Genomic DNA, 18193 nt, shown 5'->3' on the forward strand with positions numbered 1-18193 from the left:
ATTATACGATAATAAATGAAACATGTGGAAAAAGAAAGACCATTACTCAGTTATCTCTCTCTAGGCTGCTGCTGCTGCTTTAAATGAAGGGTCCCTTACAAATTGCAGCATCCAGCTCTTTTTTTTCCTTATCTTATCATGAAATGTTATAATTTAGCGACATCTTCTTTATTTCTTAGAATTCAAAGATGGATCATCATTAAACGTGAAAAATATTTTGGTTTGGTTTTAATGTTGTGTCTACTTACTTACTTTGACGGATGATGATGAATGACTCAACACAGAAGACAGAACTACTTCCTCTGTTTCTACAGTAACTTTTACCGTAAGAAAAGGAAAACAGTTCCCACCTTTAAATTTTTTGTCAACAAATAAGTACCTAACCCTTACCTTTACCACCTTAATAGTACTATAATACTATAAAGATTTAGGGGAGAAACTAAAAAAAGAAGAGGAACGTGGTAAAGTGTGAAATTTTTTTGGAAGAGGTGGTTTTGAGATTGTTAAGGTATTTTTTTTTGGGGGAAGACGGAGTACGGATGCCAGATGGCACTTAGACGTATCTCCTCCGTGTACTTTTCTTACTTAACTTTTACCCATTGAGATCAATGCTAAAATTCCCAATATACCCCTGGTTGATTAAATGGACCGACGCGTGGTTTGGTTTGACTTTTAATGGGTAAGTAAGATGTGAGCTTTCTTTTCTTAGAGATGTCAAACGACCTTTTCCAACGGCCAACCTTATTGAATACTACTACTACCCAAGTGCAAAATCACCTTACGTCTTGTTTTCTGTGTGTTGTTTATACATAGATAGATAGAGAGATACCATACCAGCATATTGAAATATATCGGGCGCTCGTTACAAAATGCTACATTGCTACTACTAGTCTAGTACAATAGAATACGATTAGAAAGATTATTGGTTGGTTTCTCGTTAATTATGATTTTTTGCGAATCTAGAGATGATCATATGCTAATTTCTTACTATTACATCTCTGGTTTTCGATAAAACTTTCCATTTTCATGGCATGCTCAATTGCTCATCGTCGTTCAGCTCTTTCCTCGAACATTATTTTTACCTTTTTCTTACATATACTATCATTAAACTATATTATACTTTATGGTGTACACAAAGTAAAAAAAAAACTACGTACACTAACTATATTTCTTAAAGAATTTGTATCTCATTAATTATTCTCATAATCTCAAATTTCATCATAGGTTATACCTAATCGTCGTTGTTGTTTAACCTCCCCACCTTTTTATTTACATCGTTATATTCTCTCTTTGTAAACCAAGTCAATTAATCATCTGGAAATTTTGACATGTAATTAATTTTGTAGCGATACGAGAGAGTACTGGAGAAGATATACTACTATTCAACTCTTGCATCCGCAGATCCTCCGACTACAAGGGGGCAATATATATTCTTTTGAGGGGTATGCTTTATTAGTAGTTATAATTTTCAGTTTTAAATAATTGATATTGATTGCTCAAATGTAAATGTAGTTGGGCGTTAAAACTTGGTTTTAATGACCATGACCCGCAATCAATCTATATGCCCCATTCAAATCCTCAATTATAAATTATTCAGGAATTAGTTGGCCAATCGCCAAGTGTATTCCAGATTTTAATGATTTAAAAAACTTACAAGTATTAAATTGTAAACGGATCAGAGTGATTCGTCGTGGTTTAAACAGTGATAGCACAAGAGGACGTCTATCTAGTCTCTACGTCCCTAAACCTTAAATGCAACTTCCTCAAACATGCATCTTCCATTATCTTTAATACTTATGTATATACTTATACATTTATATATGTCAACTGGATATGCTGAGTGTTGTCTATATATTTAGGTAATATATCAATATATGTTATATAACTACGTACGTTCTCACCTTGTTCTAGAAGTCTTTTTCTTCTTTATAATAATTATAAGTCATTTTACTTATAATTTATAAGCTCTATGAATTTATATATATTTTGTCTCAATGATTTCCGTGTAGATGTGGAGTTGTACATAGTCTAGATGTGTGTATATATATATAGTTATATACACATTCATTCTAGAAATATATATTTACACTATTCATAGTAGAACTTTATTGTTTAACAAACCTTATCTTACTTAGTTGGAGTCGGTATTTATTACCGTATAGTTCTAAGTTTGAAACTACATTGTACAGTTCTAAGTTTTCACGTATTCATCAATAAAAGATACTAAAGCAGATGTTTTCTTTTCAAAATGATTTGTGAAATTACAACAAAAATGTGAACTGATCTGGCTACTTTATCAAGAAAGTTTCGTTTTAAAGAGAGTATAAGTTGGATTCACACATTGTCTATTCCTTTATACACAAAAAAAAAAGAAAGAAAATTAGAAAAGACAGAGCTGGTCTAAAGATCTGCAAAGCAGGTAATGGAAAATGATGAATAGTTTTATAAGAAGACTTGCTTACTTTTAAAAAATAACATTTGCATATGATTCCAAATATTTAACTACCATTTTTGTTAATCACACATTTATAAGGTTTGTTGACAGCTATTACTTGTCATCGTGACATATCGCTTGACTCATTTTGTTACCATCATCAATATTTTTTTTTATTTTTATTTTTATTGTTTTTGTAATATTTCATCAAATCGTTTGTCATTTTATCTTTCTCTTTTATATATTGAGAAAACTCGTATTTGTATAACTATAAACACCCGCATGAAAATCTTGCAATTTTTTTTTTTTAGAGATAACACGTTAAAAATTAGGGATCAAGGGTTGGAATTTCTAGATGACAAAAAAACAAAACATAAGCTGAAGCATGTTTGATTCCACACATTATTTTCAAAATACCCTTTTCTGATTCTTTTTGTCATTTAAGATATTGAATTTTATTATTTTAGTAATATATATTATTGTTTGACTCATTTTAGTAATACTTGCTTGACTCATTTTGTTACCATCATCTATGTATTTCCGAAGCCATAAAATTACACTTTATCCATCGAATTCCTTATCATATGAAAATATGTGTACATAAAATAACGTATCCTTAACTTTTTGTCCGTTGTAAGAAGATACAACATGTTTTACATAAAAAATACAAACTATTAATTATAAAACTAATATCTGCTATTTATATTGACAAACAAGTGAACAACTCGTTCTTTAAGCAGGATCTCTTATGTTGTTGACAAATTAACAATAACAACGTAGTTCTTATATCACTACAAGAAAATGATTGATTTCCTACCGTAGAAATTGAAGGAAATTAGTAAGAAACAACGATTTCTTACCAATTTCTTACGAAAAACGAAAGAGGAAATAGCCCGAAGGAAATCAAAATTAGTGAAAATTTGGAAGGAAATATCTTTCAAAATTCCTACGAAACTACTTTCGAAGGAAATCTCGTAGGAGAAAAGAAAGAACAATGAAAGACAGTTTCGTCAATTTTCCTTCGAAATATTCAAAAGAAACTGTTTCCTTCGATTTTCCTTCTAATTATTTCCTTCAGTTTTCCTTCGAAATATTTCACTCCAGATTCCTTCAAAAATTTAATTCTATTTTCCTACCACAACTTCATTCTTTTTTCCTACCAAAACTTTATTCTATTTTTCTAGATCAAACCCCCCAATTAATTTTCCTCGTTTCCAATAAGTTTTGCATTTTTATAAATTCAAAATTGATTAACAATTGAAGGAATACATAATCCCAAATACAGTTTTATCTTTTAAGATCCATACAATTTTAACTATATATATATATATTAAAATTAATACCCCTTAATGGGCTAGGGCTGGACCGATTACAATGAGGACACAGTTATAAAATGGAAGCAATCGGAAATACTCCCCGGAATCATATCGGAGGCTCGGATCTTGCTGTATAACCGGAAGCAGAGAGTCAGGGCATTAGCTCCAGCGGATTCAAGGACCAAAGCTTTGCGGCAGACACAGCGGCTTGGAAAGACCCGGCGAGAGAATCCGGTTCCCGCCGTTGAGATCTCACCGCCGACCCACCAAACCTGCTACAGTATGAAACGATCTTATCTGCCACCGTCTCTAGCAATAGACCGCTCTCGTCTTCCACCAAACACCAAATATTCAATACTTCAATAGACCCTCAATGAGTCATTTTTTTATCAGATCCAAATCTGAAACACAAACAAAAACACAGAAATATCAAATATAAAATCGATCAATTCCATCAACTCAAAGAAATGAAAAAACCAACCAAAAGTAAGGTAATAGATTGAAATCGTGGCATCGAGCGAACCCACAGCTGTAGAGGATCAAAATAAGGTGGTGAACGGCAGCGGAAGCTTCGAGATATGATGGTGGTGAACGACAGCTAGAAAGATACTGGTGAATTCTTTGTTATCATCATCTCGTTTGTCACAAGACTGAAATTGACGACATGAGTCTGTGTTTCAAAAAAAAAAGTAAAGAACTTGTGTTTCATCGGTGGAGTAGAAGAGACATAGGAGAAGAAGAGAAAAGGAAGAAGAAGATATAGGCCGTTGGATTTAAAATATCAACGGTGGACAGTGCAATCCTTATTTCAGTATATTAGCCAATAAGAAGCTTTCACTAATTATTATATTAATGTGTAAGAAAGCCATAATTATAGGAATTTTAATGGAAACCAGTATATTTGTTCTAAAATTTTATTTTGAAAATAATCTTCTAATATCTGACTAAAATAAATAAATTATTGGGTTAGTGTTTTAGGATTAAGAAAATGACTTTATTTAAAACTTTAAGGGTTAAGTTTGAAAAAGTTTATTGATTTATTTTGTAATTTATAGGTAGTAGAGATTTAAATTTATAAGTAAATAGATAAAAAAATATTTTGTAAATGTAAACTCAATATATATATATATATATAAATGATTTTAAATTTATAAGTAAATGAATTAAATAAATAAAACCTACAATTTTCCTACGACTAACTATTTTGAAGTAAGTTGGTAGAAAACATTTCTTCAATTAGTAGGAATTTGGTAGGAAACATATTTCGTAAAAAATTAGAAGGAAAACGTTTCTACGAGTTTCCTACTAAATATCTTCAGTATATTTTTCGTAGGAAATTAGAAAGAAATATTCCTACCAAATTCCTAACCCCTCTTTTCCTATTTAATTTGTTCCATTTTCCTTCAAAATTTTCTACGATGTTATGTTTTGAAAGAATTTTGTAGGAAATTTCCTACAAATTTCTTACGATTAAATTTCGTAGGAATTTTCCTCTCAATTTCCTTTAACAACTGTTTTTCGTAAAATAATTGTAAGTTTTTGGTAGGAAATTTGTCTTACCAAAATTTTGGTAGGAAATTTAGTAGGATTTCAGTATGTTTTCTTGTAGTGTATGTTACATGTATCATGATACATCATGATTTTTAAGAATGCATAGATTATTACGTATGTAGGCATGTGTGTTTACAAGAATCAACAAATCTTATCTTAGCATATCATTTTTAACAAAATAAAAATCATATCTTAACATATCGGTATAGTTCGTCATGTCTCTTCCACTACAATCATACGAATGATCTCATTTGATATCATCATGAACGTGGAAACCGTCAACATATGACTAAGATTTCTCTCTGCATTTTTTTATTTAGTTATTACCTAATTCATCAATAATGGTTCGTTTAAGTCCAAGAAATATAATAATTGCTACTATTATTATATAACTAATAATTAGAATCCATGAGAACGGTCCTTTCGTGTCAAACCAATACGTAGAGAGTCAATTGGTTCACGATTTAATAAAATTGGAACTACTTGGATCAACTTTTAGGTAAGACATAAAGTATGTATTATTTTGTTTCTTGTACTTATATATAAATATCTTATTGGACGAGGTTGGGCAATGAGAAAGAAAAGCTTTCCAATGAGAAGTAACTTTTGTGACAAAAATGAGTAAATAACAAAAAGCTTACCCTATTTTAAAATCTTACTTTGCCAAATTTTCAACAATGGACTGCTAGGGAAAATGCTGATAAGGGTTTCGTTCCACACTGGTTTATTAAGATTCGAATTAGGTGAAATTGGAAATTTACGAGGTCTTCCAGGTTGTCAAGGAATTAATTAGTTTAATTATGCTTCTTGAATTGAAATTGGTTCAATGGTTTTTAACTTTTGATAAAAGAGAAATATCTTCCTTCCCTTTCTTTTTTATAAGTTAGAATATGTGCAAAGTACATTTGTCTATCTCAAAATATGTATTCATATTTATACAAAAGATTTGGTTGTTGAGATTGTTTTTTGCATCTAAGATTTTTCTTCTTTGATTCAAATCCGAGTCTAAATGTAGTACAGCTGGATAATGATATGAAATCATACAACAATCTTCACTTATATAGTTAATTAATTATCTGTATCTTTGAATCTCATGTGAGATTGTTCACTGAGATTTTCTATCGTACAAACTACAAACAATTAATTTTCAGCCCACTGGCAACTAAATGGGCCTAAATTGAGTTGACTCAGAAAAGCCCATATCAGTCCTAGAGTCATCATCGGTCGCCAAAGGATCAGACGGAGTCTGTCTAACAAGCGTCTCTCGGTGGAGAATCCAATGTAGCCCATGTAGGGCATTTACTATGCTTGTTGTGAAAGCAGAGGTGTAGAATGGGCACTTCTCGAACTGTGCAATGCAAAAGGTACATCATGAAGTCTGGCGATTCGAGACTGATGTAGGTGAAAGGAGAAGAAGAGTTTCATTGGACTATTTTTTTGTTTACTTCATCTCTCTCTATTTACATGGTTACAAACACCTAAAACCTAGAGTGGAAACTAAACGACCTAACTAATAAGCGTAACACATTCCTTCTGACACAAGACTCGCTAAACAAAACTCAATCTTTGCCCTGCTTTTCAGCTGTTGTTGTTGCTGATCTTACTTCGTTTTTGAGTAGGCTTACTAGGACCTAAGCGCAGAGACAGATCACATTCACACCCACCAAAGGTAATGCCACTTGCTGCATCTTTGACACTCGCTGGTCTGCTGTTCTTGGACTTGCACGAGTCAGGGATTTGCAGGAATGAATAGCATAAAGGGTAGGCTGAGTACTTGGAAACAGAACATTTCTCGACCCGTTTCTCTTGTGCTACTGCAACAAGATTCTTTGGAACAAAGTGGTTCGGTTTCATGAAAACTTGGGACAAAATGTTGTTCAAGTTAGTTGAGTCTTGGCTAAGATAACATCTCGGGTTAATGTTCCGTTGGCTCCTTGGAGTTTTCCTTGGCGTGCACCCCAAATGCAATGCAGCTACAAAAAAAAAAAAAAAAACAAGACTTGCTCAATGATTTGAGCAAAATAATCCTCAAGAACTCAGAATAAACAGAGATTGTAATTGTATACCTTCTATACAAGGCTGAAGATATTCCCCAGTTTCGGTGGTCTCATCAAGCCGTATGATGGTGTTGATGGCTTCGTTTGTACGGTCTAAAAGGGTCTTCAGGTCCATATACTCAGCCTAACATAAAAAGCCACTACAAGTATATCAAAAAGATTCTCCAAATGGAACACATTAATTAAGTACAAATCTAATATTCTCTCTATCAATTCCATAAATAGTTGCATTAAATCTCACTGTTCAAAGAGGGCAATAAAAAGCAATTGAGAAACAAATCTTTCTTTGAACAAAAAAATCCAAATATAGAAAATTAAAATGTAAAGAAGAAAACCTCAGAATTGGCTTTGGAATACATGATTTCTTCAGCTCTCAAGACAACCACAGGGAGCTTCTCTTGCCATTCTGTGTTCTTCTTTGTGGATTGGCTATGAATCTCACAAACAATCCTATATAAAAAAAAAGAATTCAAAGAAGAATTGAGCTGAAGAAAACAAACACCACAAAGAAAAGACATGCACATACCTATACATATAAACAGATAGAGATACAAAGTGAGTGAGTGAGAGAAGATGACCTGAAAATCTCTTGGATGAGCAAACCCCTCATGGGTTGGTGTCTGTCACTATGCCAAGCTCTTCTGATACAGTCGTACGGTCTTGGCCCTGGTCTGGGCATCTTCCACCACTTTCTTTTTCTATGAGTGAGAGAGAGAAAAAAAAGAAACAAAGTGAGATTGTTTTTGTCTTTCCCCTCTCCTCAGTTTCACTTCTCTCAATAATTTGAGTGTGGGGGAGAGAGGAGATAGTCCTGTCAATTGGTCCGGTCCGGTCCGGTTCGGTTTAGTCCACCTAAACTTTTTTTAATGGTCTCTGGCCTACTACTCTCTGTATAGGGTTGCAGTCCAATAATTTACTAAATAAAAACTATAGCATTCACCTACTAGCATCATGTAACTGTTTGATTGATTTTTTTGGAGGACTGTGACTGGTCAATTTAAATAGGACAACTTGCGTCTAACTTGAGATATGTTCCAATCATGTATTATTAAGGACTGGATCCGCCTTTCACATTTTTAGTGGTCTCATCTCTAATGCATATAGGTTAGTTTTACAAAACAGCAAAAAAAAAAAGCAAATCGTTTGGTTGAAGTAAAAATAAAGGAAATCTTGAGAATTGCTTTCGTACCACTTCTAAGCCATAATTTTCTCTGACATTGAAACATTCACGATGACGACAAAACTAATTATTTTATATACGAATTTACAAAAATAAAATAAAATCTTGTTGCTGACAACAAATAAAATAGAGTAAAATTTGAAGACCCATCATCCTAACTAAAAAGAACTCAGAAGGAAGAAAACCACCTAAGTGTGTATGTGCCTCGTCGTTAGTGTAAGGCCCAAAAAGTCAGATTTCAAGGCCCAACTCTTAATGCATGTCGGCCACGTGGACCACCGTACAGAGAAACTCGTATCCAAAAAACCAAACCTGTTGCCTTCGAGACAAAAACGTTTCCTAAAACGGATACGATTACGAAAATCCACGCAGCCACGTGATGATGCCATTTAGAAGCTACCTTATCCAACGGTTTTAATCTCTCCACGTGTATAAACTAAGGACCTCTCCATAAATCGAATAGTTAATTGAATCCTTTAATGTTAACTTTAACACTAATCAACGAATATATTCGTATTTACACAATCAAACATTATATTGTGTGGGCTATGATCTCTAGTCGATTCATTTATTACAAACTGATGAAAAAGTACAAGAAATGAAAACCAAAAGAGAATTCATTTCATACTACTCTTTTTGGATAAAAATAGTACCACCAGTGATCATGTTATTAGGCGAATTATTGTGGCCAAACAAAATTTAAGAACGTTATGTAATATTATTAAGGGATGATATTGGTTTGAGATTTATAAAAATTTTTGAAGAGTTTAACAAAATAATAAAAATGAATAAATAAAATGAAAGATTGTTAAAAATTATTTCTGTTGGCTGTTTTCTAAAATCTTGTAAAGTCCTCCAGACAATCCTTATATTTTTATAATATTTTCCATAATTTTATTTTGTAAAAAAAATGTTTAAAATCATGAATCAATAACATAATAATTGAACTCATTAACAATCCTAAATTATTTTGTTTTAATTAAATAACACAAAACTTTTAATGACTTTATAAAAATCTAAATCCAATAACTCATATTTATTAAAATTTTAAATGACTTTTTATAAATCTAATAACACATATTCTAATAACACATATTCTAATAACAACATATTTTACATAAATTTTAAAATTTTTAAAACTCTACTCAAATCTTAAACCAATAACCCCACTAAATGACACAAAGAAAACAAAAATATATTTTTCTATATAAAGAAGTAACATTCCAAATATGAAACGCCATTGAATTGAATGAATATATTCTATAATTAGTACTCGAAAATTTAAAATATTAAATTTTGCCTAATGTAAGATACAAGTTGCACCAAATCCCACTCTCTCTCTCTCAGACAAAAGCCAAAAGCAGTCACTGAGTTCTTTTGATTTTCCTAATCAGAGTCCAGAGATGCTATCTCCGACGTTGTTTCCTCTCTTCTGCGCTTTGTTTCTTTGTCTTCCGGTGGCTGTCATCTTCACAATTCAGCGAGAACTCACCGGCTTTGTTTCGCCGGAGTTTGGTAGTTTCCGCTCTCTCTCCGTCTTCTCTCTCTACTCTAGAAATGTCCCCGACTCTGTTTCTTCTCCTCCGGTGGTTCGGTTTCGACAGCCGCTTCCTAAAGACGACGAGCCACTTCTACGGCTAGCTTCACGGGTTAACCCGAATCTCCCTCCCGGTTCGACCCGGAAATTGGCTTTCATGTACTTAACGACGTCGCCTCTTCCGTTCGCGCCACTCTGGGAGATGTACTTCAGTGGAAGCTCCAAAGATCTTTACAATGTCTACGTTCACGCGGATCCGACCCGAAAATACGACCCGCCTTTCTCCGGCGTGTTTAAGAACCGAGTCATTCACTCTAAACCTTCGAGTAGACTCACACCATCTCTAGCAGCGGCGGCGCGTCGGTTAATAGCACACGCGCTTCTCGACGATCCGTTGAACTACATGTTTGCCCTAATCTCGCCTTCGTGCGTACCGATTCGCTCCTTTGACTTCACTTACAAGACACTGGTCTCGTCTCGTAAGAGCTTCATCGAGATACTCAAAGACGAGCCGTGGAAGTTCGATAGATGGGCTGCGCGTGGTGACGAGGCCATGCTTCCGGAAGTGACGCTCGAGGAGTTCCGCATCGGGTCTCAGTTCTGGGTTCTGAAACGGAGACACGCGCGTGTGGTGGCGCGTGATCGGCGTATATGGGCTAAGTTTAACCAGACGTGCGTGCGGGAAGACACGTGCTATCCTGAAGAAAATTACTTTCCTACCCTTCTTAATATGAGGGATCCACGTGGATGTGTGCCCGCAACGCTGACTCACGTGGATTGGACTGTGAACGTCGATGGTCACCCGCGTATGTACGAGGCCGAGGAGGTCGTGCCTGAGTTGATCGAACGGCTTAGAAAGACTCGACCAAGATACGGTGAGGATGGAATCAACGGTTCAGAATGGTCTGCGGTTGAGCGGATGGATCCGTTTCTGTTCGCTAGGAAGTTTTCTCCGGATGCTTTCGAGCCGTTGTTTGGTATGGCTAGAACCGTTTTGTTCAATGACTCAGCTGGAAGTGTGTGAGTGAGTGAGTGTTGTGTGAATGGTTTTCTCTCTAATGTCATTGTTGTAAATTCAGTTTTAGTTATAGTGTAATTGTAATTTTAAAAAATAGGTAAGTTGGGATCGAAATAACGAAAACCCAAGTCCTACCATTATCTTAGAGTAAAGTATAGTACTCGTCCTGGTCGAATCTCATCCTTTTTAGCAAATCGTTGCACATATTAAAAACCTTACCATTATACATTGTTGCGGTCTGACGAAAACAGTTGATAGAGAAAAGAGAGATATTAATACTTAACAGAGCCATGAAAGTGATGTCTGTTTTGACTTTACACTGGATTTATGCAAGAGGGAAATTTGGCAAAATGAAATGGATAAATGTACAGCTTCAAATTTATCATTAATTACTATCTAAAGATTACATAGGGAAGGACTAGTAATAGTATAAGTTTGCGCTTGCGGAAGATGGGGCTTAGATTCGTCAACACTCGAGTTTGGCTGTCGCTTAAAGACCACACACCCATAATCATCGTCTTTGCCTCGTGCTCTTTTTGTCCTTTCACTTTTTTCAATGAAATTACAAAAAGTTGACAACTACAAGCCATGAATCGCGTGACAGACAGTTAAAGAATAAAATTGCATCTCGGTGACTTTCTTTCGTTAGCTTATTATTTTGGTGAATTTAATTTCATGGTTTAGGGGGTAAGGATTTACGATTCTGTTGAGAAAACACTTCAGATTACCAAATCAATTTATCTCATTCATGAAAGTAATAGAACGAACATGAGCACCACACATGCACGTGTTGAGTTCCCTCGAAATCTTGTGTTGATCTTGAGTGCATCAAAGCTGGAGGTTCAGCAATTCACTAATTAAACCTTTAGTTCAAGATCTTTTACAAGAGAAAGAATATTCGAATATAAAAGAGATGCGACGATGAAATGGTTCATGTTCATCATTGTCTTCCTCTGTTTTGTGGAGCAAGCGAGTTATGGCATGTTGCGTACAAGAAACCATGATATTGATAGGGGAGGGGTTCCTTTTGCTTCTTTCGAGTTAGCTTTCTTTGATGGTTAATTCATGTAGAGAATTTCATTGTTACAGAAACGCTATCATATTTTGGTTACATTTCCAAACTTTTAACACATACAACATCAATACGGAAGTACTATAAAAAGGGAACATCAAATAATGGCTTTCCTTCTATAGTTATATGTTTCAAGAAACTTTATACGTACTTCACAAGTTTTTCATCAGTCAATTAGCTCTTATAGGGTCCAGTAACTCATAGATGATAGATGCATTTCTACCATTCAATTATTGGACATGCGAGTTTACTCGTGATTATCCAATGTCAAAGGTCGACTTTTGTCTTGCAATATGCTAAGTTTTAAATCCAGATTATGACATGTCAAAGACAGTTCATAAAGCACTAAATCAAAGTCCAAGTCCATTCATTTGTTTGTGTGTGTGTGTATGTATCAAGAGAATAGATATTATTTTATCGTGCTATATGCCTACATCTATCATCTATGCCTGTTGTTATCAAATATTGGAGTTTTCGATACAGAGATAACAAAAAAAAAATTGTTTTTGGGGACCAAGTGATTGATTTTAACGAGTCAATTTAAACGGTCCATTATCTTCACTAGAAACATGAAATATGCTTATTAGTTGGATATGCCCATTCCAATATCCCATTGTTAATAAGATACATTGTATCATCGTCAATAAGATCCAACAATGTTAGAAAAATGCATCCTATGCACAATGTTACACGAATCAAATTTCATGAAGAGAACTTTGATTACAATGTTCTATAATTACTTCTTCCTAAAGTAATATGAATAAATAGTAAAAGCTTCCATATTCATCAGAAAGCGACAAATACGGTTGATCACCTGATAGTTATTTTTACCTCTCGTTAGCTTTCACCCAACTAAAAACCAAACCTAACCAAGCTAAGTTGTAGAAAGAACTAAAAAGAAACAACAAATGTATAAATGCATTATTAATCAATACTCAAAAGAGGCAAAGTCTCACAAGTTCAATAACAGGAGGCAAGATCAGGAAACATACAAGAAGAAACCAGATTATAACACATCTACATTGGTCGAAAAATATATGTAATAAAAAAAAAAAACAAACAAAATGAATGAAATCAGTAAGGGTTGTTGTAGTAATACCCCATAGGAGGCGGTCCCATTCCGTTAACAGGCGGCATCCCATAAGGCATTGCGGTTGGGGCTGGACCCATCTTGGCCAAACTAGCTTGACCTCTCATTCCTTCTTGCTGATATTGCTGCCATAACTGCTGCTCCTGAGTCAATAGATATTGCTTTTTGTCCATCTCAGCCATTTGCACGTACGAAGGAGGCGGGATGGTCAAGGACGCAGCGAAAGGGTCTTGGTTCACTTGCTGAACGGTTCCATCTGGTGCAGGGAGTGCTAGTATATGGCTGTTTTTACCCGGTAAAGGAAGTGCTACGCTGCTTGAACTTCCACCGGTTAACTCTGAGGTGCTAACGTGTTGTCTAACAGCTCCTTGATCGTACATCCCATTGAGTAACAACGGATCTAAACCACCACCCATTGCGGCTTTCTGATTCTCTAGATTACTAGCTGTCTCGACCAATGCTAGTTCCCAATCAGCCTTCCCAATCTCTGCAGCTGGATTCTGCCAAGCTGATGTCACGCCGTTATCAGAAGGGAAAGCTTCCCATTTGCCGTTATTACCTGGCGGACCCGCAAAAAGCGCAAGAGCAAACTTGTTCCCTTGGTCATCACCAGTGACATTATCTTCTCTCAAGTTGACTAGATCTTCGGTTACTTGTGGTTGCTGCGGTTTAGGCTCTGGCGCAGGTGGAGGTGGAGGAGTGTAATTCTCTGGAGGAGGAAGCGCTTTGATCTCATTCATATCAACCACTGGCTCTTCAACCGGAGCAGCAGGAGGAGGAGGAGCTTCAATCTCTTTCCGCTCAGGACTTTTAGCCCTCTTGGCTCTGTCTCTCACAAACTCTTCTAATGTCTCCAACAGCTTGCTCGTGATCCTCTGAACCTCAGGATACTCAGAAGATCTCGCCACGCCAGTGTCCTTACACCAATGATAAAACGCAATGAGCTCATCAATCTGTTTAGCGGAACTAGCATAAGCATCAAAGGCCTTAACACAATCAGTATACTCCATATCGAAAAACTTGTCAAGCAGAACAGCCAAGACTTCACAGATGTCAGCGTAAAGCCTAAAGCTTTCTTTCACAACAGGGTACATAGCAATCAAGATCATCCTGCTGTTTTTAGCTAAACCAGTAGGACGACAAGATAAAAACCTATCAAGCAGCCTCTGCAAATGACCCATCTTTCCAAAAATCCTCTCAGGTGTCATCTCTCTTAAAGGAGTAACTGATTTCTTCTCATCTCTCCCTCCTCCAATCTCATTCATATCTCCAAAAGAACGAGACCTCTTAGGCATACCAAAACCATTACCACTCTCGTAATCATAACTTCTTGGAGGAGGAGATCTAAAGTCATCCCTAAACCGACCATAACCATCATCCCCATTGCTTTGATGACTACTACTACCACCAGAACCACCACCAGACTTCCCCTTTCTCTCAAAAAGAGCTAACTCAAGCCTCTGATCCAAGTAACTAGCATACGTTCTAACGAAAGCAGAGTGATCCCAAGAGCTAGAATGAGCCTCATCACGAAAATCAGACATGTTAAGAATCCTAGTACCTCGTCTCGTAGCGTGAAGGATCTCTTCTTGAAAGAGAGGATCACCTTCGTTAAGAAGACGGTGAACGAGCATAAGAGCCTTGAGAGCAACGATCCAGTCACGTGTCTTCTTGAGACGGCGTGAGACGGAAATGACACAGGCGTGGACGTAACCACGTGAGAGTGAAGTAAGGCTAAGGATCTCGCGGATGTACTTTTCGTTAGATTGATCGTCGTCGTGGCTTGTAGCTTTGACGATCGCAACTTCCAGATCTGGAGCTAGGTTGCTAGCTACTTTCGCTATACCGATGCTGGTTTGATCCTTGACTACTCCGATCGCTTTACGCATGCTTAGCGCCATGATTCCAACTAACTCACGGATTCGGATTCTTCAATCAAAAGAAAAAGAAAAAAAAAAACAATTTGGTTGAGAAATTGATGGAGGAGAGTCCAACGAATGAATTTGAAATGTTCAATTTTTAATGAAATACCGATTCGCTAGATATGCGGGAGATGAGATGAAGTAGTCGCCGGCGTCGGAAGAGACGGAGACGGGATCTGAGATCTATTATGAAGAAGGGTGTGAAGATCTATAGATTGAGGCGGGCGGGCGAGGGGAAGGTGTCAGATTCGCCGAACCAGTCAAAATGAAGTGTCTAAAACGACAAGACAGACAATTTATGAGAGTTAAGAGAGTCCAAGGTGACGTGGATTGATAAGAACCGTCGGATCTGATCTGAAGAGAGGAAGGAAGGAGTTGCGAAGGTTTGGTTTTGTGACCGAGATTGACGGTGTATTTGTCCGAGACTCTCGAGTCTCGACTCGATTCGAATCTCTCAAGTCTGAACACTGATCGTATCGGTGAGTGAATGATTATGTCCCTTTTTTTTTCTTTTTTTTTTTTTTTTTTTTTTCATTAAAATCATTTTCAATTTTTGCTGGCAAAAAAAAGAAAAAGAAAATCATTTTCAATTTGTAGTGGGAAATACTGGAACTTCTTTATCAAAAATATTAAATTTCTTTGCCACAAATTATTTTTTAGTTACTTTAATGATGATAAACTTATGGTCTTATTTTATGCGATATATAAATATAATTTTAAAAAGATTAATATTTTATTCGCTAATATTTTTAAATTTAGTTTACATATTTTAAGTTAAGATCAATCATAATTTTTTTACTTTTAAGCTTCTTAAAAATTGTATGACTTTTAGATATACGACATGGAAATCACTCATCATTATCATGGTTTCTGCAACCATCACATTCTTATGTTTTTTCTGGTTTTCTCACAATCAAACAAGTCTCTAAAGATTTTCAATTCCATAAACCACAAAAGTCGATGTTCGCTAGCTAGTCACTGACAACTCATGAATTCTTATAGGCTTTTGACATTTCTTTAGTTTTTTTCGTCCATGTCTACGTCCATGTTTAGCCATGATTACTGATAGCAAGTTAGCAACAGGTTTATATAAACCACTGAATTGAATTCTAGAGCTAAAAGAATAGAGAAAAATAGAAATCTGATAGACATTTTAATTACAAAGTAAAATAATGATAGTCCGGTTTGAACTTTTCTCTATATCTTTTAAAACAAGAGTCTTGTATATGCACACGGACGATCCCTAATTATTGATATTCGATGAACAGATTCCGCAAAGATCCTATAAAACCAAAACAGTTGAATTTAGTTGTTAGTATTAGTCAGTCGCCCATCTCCTTAATAACTCTTTATTTCTTGAAGTTCTTCTATTTTTAAATTGAAGGGAAGCAATAAATACAGAGAAGTAAACGTACCTCCATGGAACATCCCCTGGTATTAGCCAGTCACCCTCTTTCCCTTGGAAGGTGAATGCATAGTTTGTATCTTCTCTCTCACAATCTTCATCTGATTAATTAGATTCAATTGTACGAAAGATTAATATTTAGAAGTTATGTTCTGTTTTCAAGTGTTAATAGGTATTTTTTTTTTACTTAATAATTTAGTACTCACATTGGGTAAACATGGTGATCAAGGAGTCAGTGAGGGACTCGTAAGAGTTGAAAAGCTTGATATCCACCTTTCTTGCTATTGCCACACCATCCATCTTAACTTTTACATACATTGATGATCTCGATGATGTTGTCGATGATGATCCAACGCTTTCAACTGTAGCCATTCGATTGTTCATCACTGCAGTGATCCTCCTACCATGATGATGATATGGGCAATGATGGTGATTACGACTATGACGATGATGATAACTACGATATTTTATCATACATGATTTTACTGGTGGCCATCCCACGACTTGGCTATTTTCCTCCTCACTATATTATCAAAATTAATTAAATGTTTATCAAAATTTACAAATCATGCCTCCCCATTGAGTTAGTTAACTACAACATCTTAATATATTCTTTCTCTTTTGATAACAACAATCTTAAGGTTTTTGGAGATACTTAGAAGTCAAATTATTATAGATATGTAATTACTTTAACCTAATATGTTAGTTACTCACTCGTAAACAGTTGAAGACTCGGATTCCAAAGGATCTTCGTCTTCCTCGTTGGGCTGACCATTCAAGGCAAACACACTTGGTTTTTGTACATAACATCCTTCTTCGTTATTCAACCTAAACGTCGCCTCAAAATGTAGGTTTTCGCTATCCAAACAAGAGGCAGTACTACCGTCGATGGCACAATGCTTGTTGAGGTCAAAGTCAAACCCTAACTTGGAAGAGTTAGTATGAGGCGAAAGAGAGAGACCAAGATCCAACTCCATTTTAATGCAGCTTCGTCTTTGATGAAAAGAAAAGCTTGTGTCCTTTTGTTATTGGCTTTGGGAGAAAGTTGTGTACGTAGGTTGGTGCTTAATTAAAGGATCATGGGTATTCCCTATTTATAGTAAAAGGAAAGGGGACAAAAGTCAAGGAGGGATCCATGGCTTTATCATAAAAATATACATTAGTATAATATATATGTAAGTATGTAACTCACTAACTCACACATATATATAATCTAAAGAACTTAACAAAGTAACCAATCAAATATTAGAATGCCAATAATTTTTGTTGTTGAATCCTGAATTATATCAGTTCACATATTTTCGTGGACCAAAATCTACAATATACAGTTGACTTAGCTAGAACAAATCTTATCTTCATCCTCAGTTTCATCGTATATAAATTCAACAGGATTGAAAATACATTCACACAACTGATGACTAAAGAGACCAAAAAAATGTATTTATCTCAACCATTTTCTTTCTTGTGTAACGCGTTAATAATCGTTCAAATTAAGTTTAACTTATCCAAATTCACTAACAATTATCACCCTAAATATATGTAGAAAATGGGGATGCTAAAGGGTTTTGAATTGTTTATTTTTTCCTCTCATATATAGAATTTATGGCTTTC

General features: G+C 35.3%; 4 protein-coding genes and 1 long non-coding RNA gene across 8 annotated transcripts; 1 reads left to right on the top strand and 4 right to left on the bottom strand.

Moving 5' to 3' along the window:
• Nucleotides 1–3663: 3663 nt before the first annotated feature.
• Nucleotides 3664–4412, bottom strand: LOC147930159 (uncharacterized). The gene is made up of 2 exons (XR_015574389.1): nt 4274–4412; nt 3664–4151 (listed from the first exon to the last, which is right to left on the bottom strand). It is a non-coding gene; the product is annotated as an uncharacterized LOC147930159 (long non-coding RNA).
• Nucleotides 4413–6699: 2287 nt separating this feature from the next.
• LOC104733182 (uncharacterized) lies at nt 6700–8248 on the bottom strand. Its single transcript, XM_087478342.1, has 4 exons — nt 7937–8248; nt 7694–7808; nt 7368–7482; nt 6700–7274 (listed from the first exon to the last, which is right to left on the bottom strand). Exons 1-4 carry the CDS (start codon nt 8035–8037, stop codon nt 6880–6882), a joined length of 726 nt encoding a protein of 241 aa, XP_087334468.1. The 5' UTR covers nt 8038–8248; the 3' UTR covers nt 6700–6879.
• A 1530-nt stretch (nt 8249–9778) lies between these two features.
• Nucleotides 9779–11230, top strand: LOC104730044 (glycosyltransferase BC10). Its single transcript, XM_010449109.3, has one exon. It carries the CDS (start codon nt 9942–9944, stop codon nt 11097–11099), a length of 1158 nt encoding a protein of 385 aa, XP_010447411.1. The 5' UTR covers nt 9779–9941; the 3' UTR covers nt 11100–11230.
• Nucleotides 11231–13074: 1844 nt separating this feature from the next.
• Nucleotides 13075–15796, bottom strand: LOC104730046 (putative clathrin assembly protein At4g32285). The gene is made up of 2 exons (XM_010449110.3): nt 15287–15796; nt 13075–15184 (listed from the first exon to the last, which is right to left on the bottom strand). Exon 2 carries the CDS (start codon nt 15154–15156, stop codon nt 13240–13242), a length of 1917 nt encoding a protein of 638 aa, XP_010447412.1. The 5' UTR covers nt 15157–15184; nt 15287–15796; the 3' UTR covers nt 13075–13239.
• Nucleotides 15797–16250: 454 nt separating this feature from the next.
• On the bottom strand, nt 16251–17759 carry LOC104730047 (auxin-responsive protein IAA29). 4 transcript variants are annotated; one of them, XM_010449112.3, is made up of 4 exons: nt 17297–17759; nt 16789–17105; nt 16593–16683; nt 16251–16459 (listed from the first exon to the last, which is right to left on the bottom strand). In XM_010449112.3, the coding sequence occupies exons 1-4, from the start codon at nt 17557–17559 to the stop codon at nt 16384–16386; spliced, it is 747 nt and encodes a 248-aa protein (XP_010447414.1). In that variant the 5' UTR covers nt 17560–17759; the 3' UTR covers nt 16251–16383. The 4 variants fall into 4 exon arrangements, with proteins under 4 accessions (XP_010447414.1, XP_010447416.2, XP_087334470.1 ...); XM_010449114.3 differs by having other exon boundaries at nt 16789–16982; nt 17297–17670; XM_087478344.1 differs by having other exon boundaries at nt 16378–16683; nt 16789–16982; nt 17297–17675.
• Between the last annotated feature and the right edge of the window lie 434 nt (nt 17760–18193).

Source organism: Camelina sativa, chromosome 12, assembly GCF_030686135.1.
Source record: "Camelina sativa cultivar CO46 ecotype springtype chromosome 12, ASM3068613v1".
Lineage (NCBI taxonomy): Eukaryota > Viridiplantae > Streptophyta > Magnoliopsida > Brassicales > Brassicaceae > Camelina > Camelina sativa.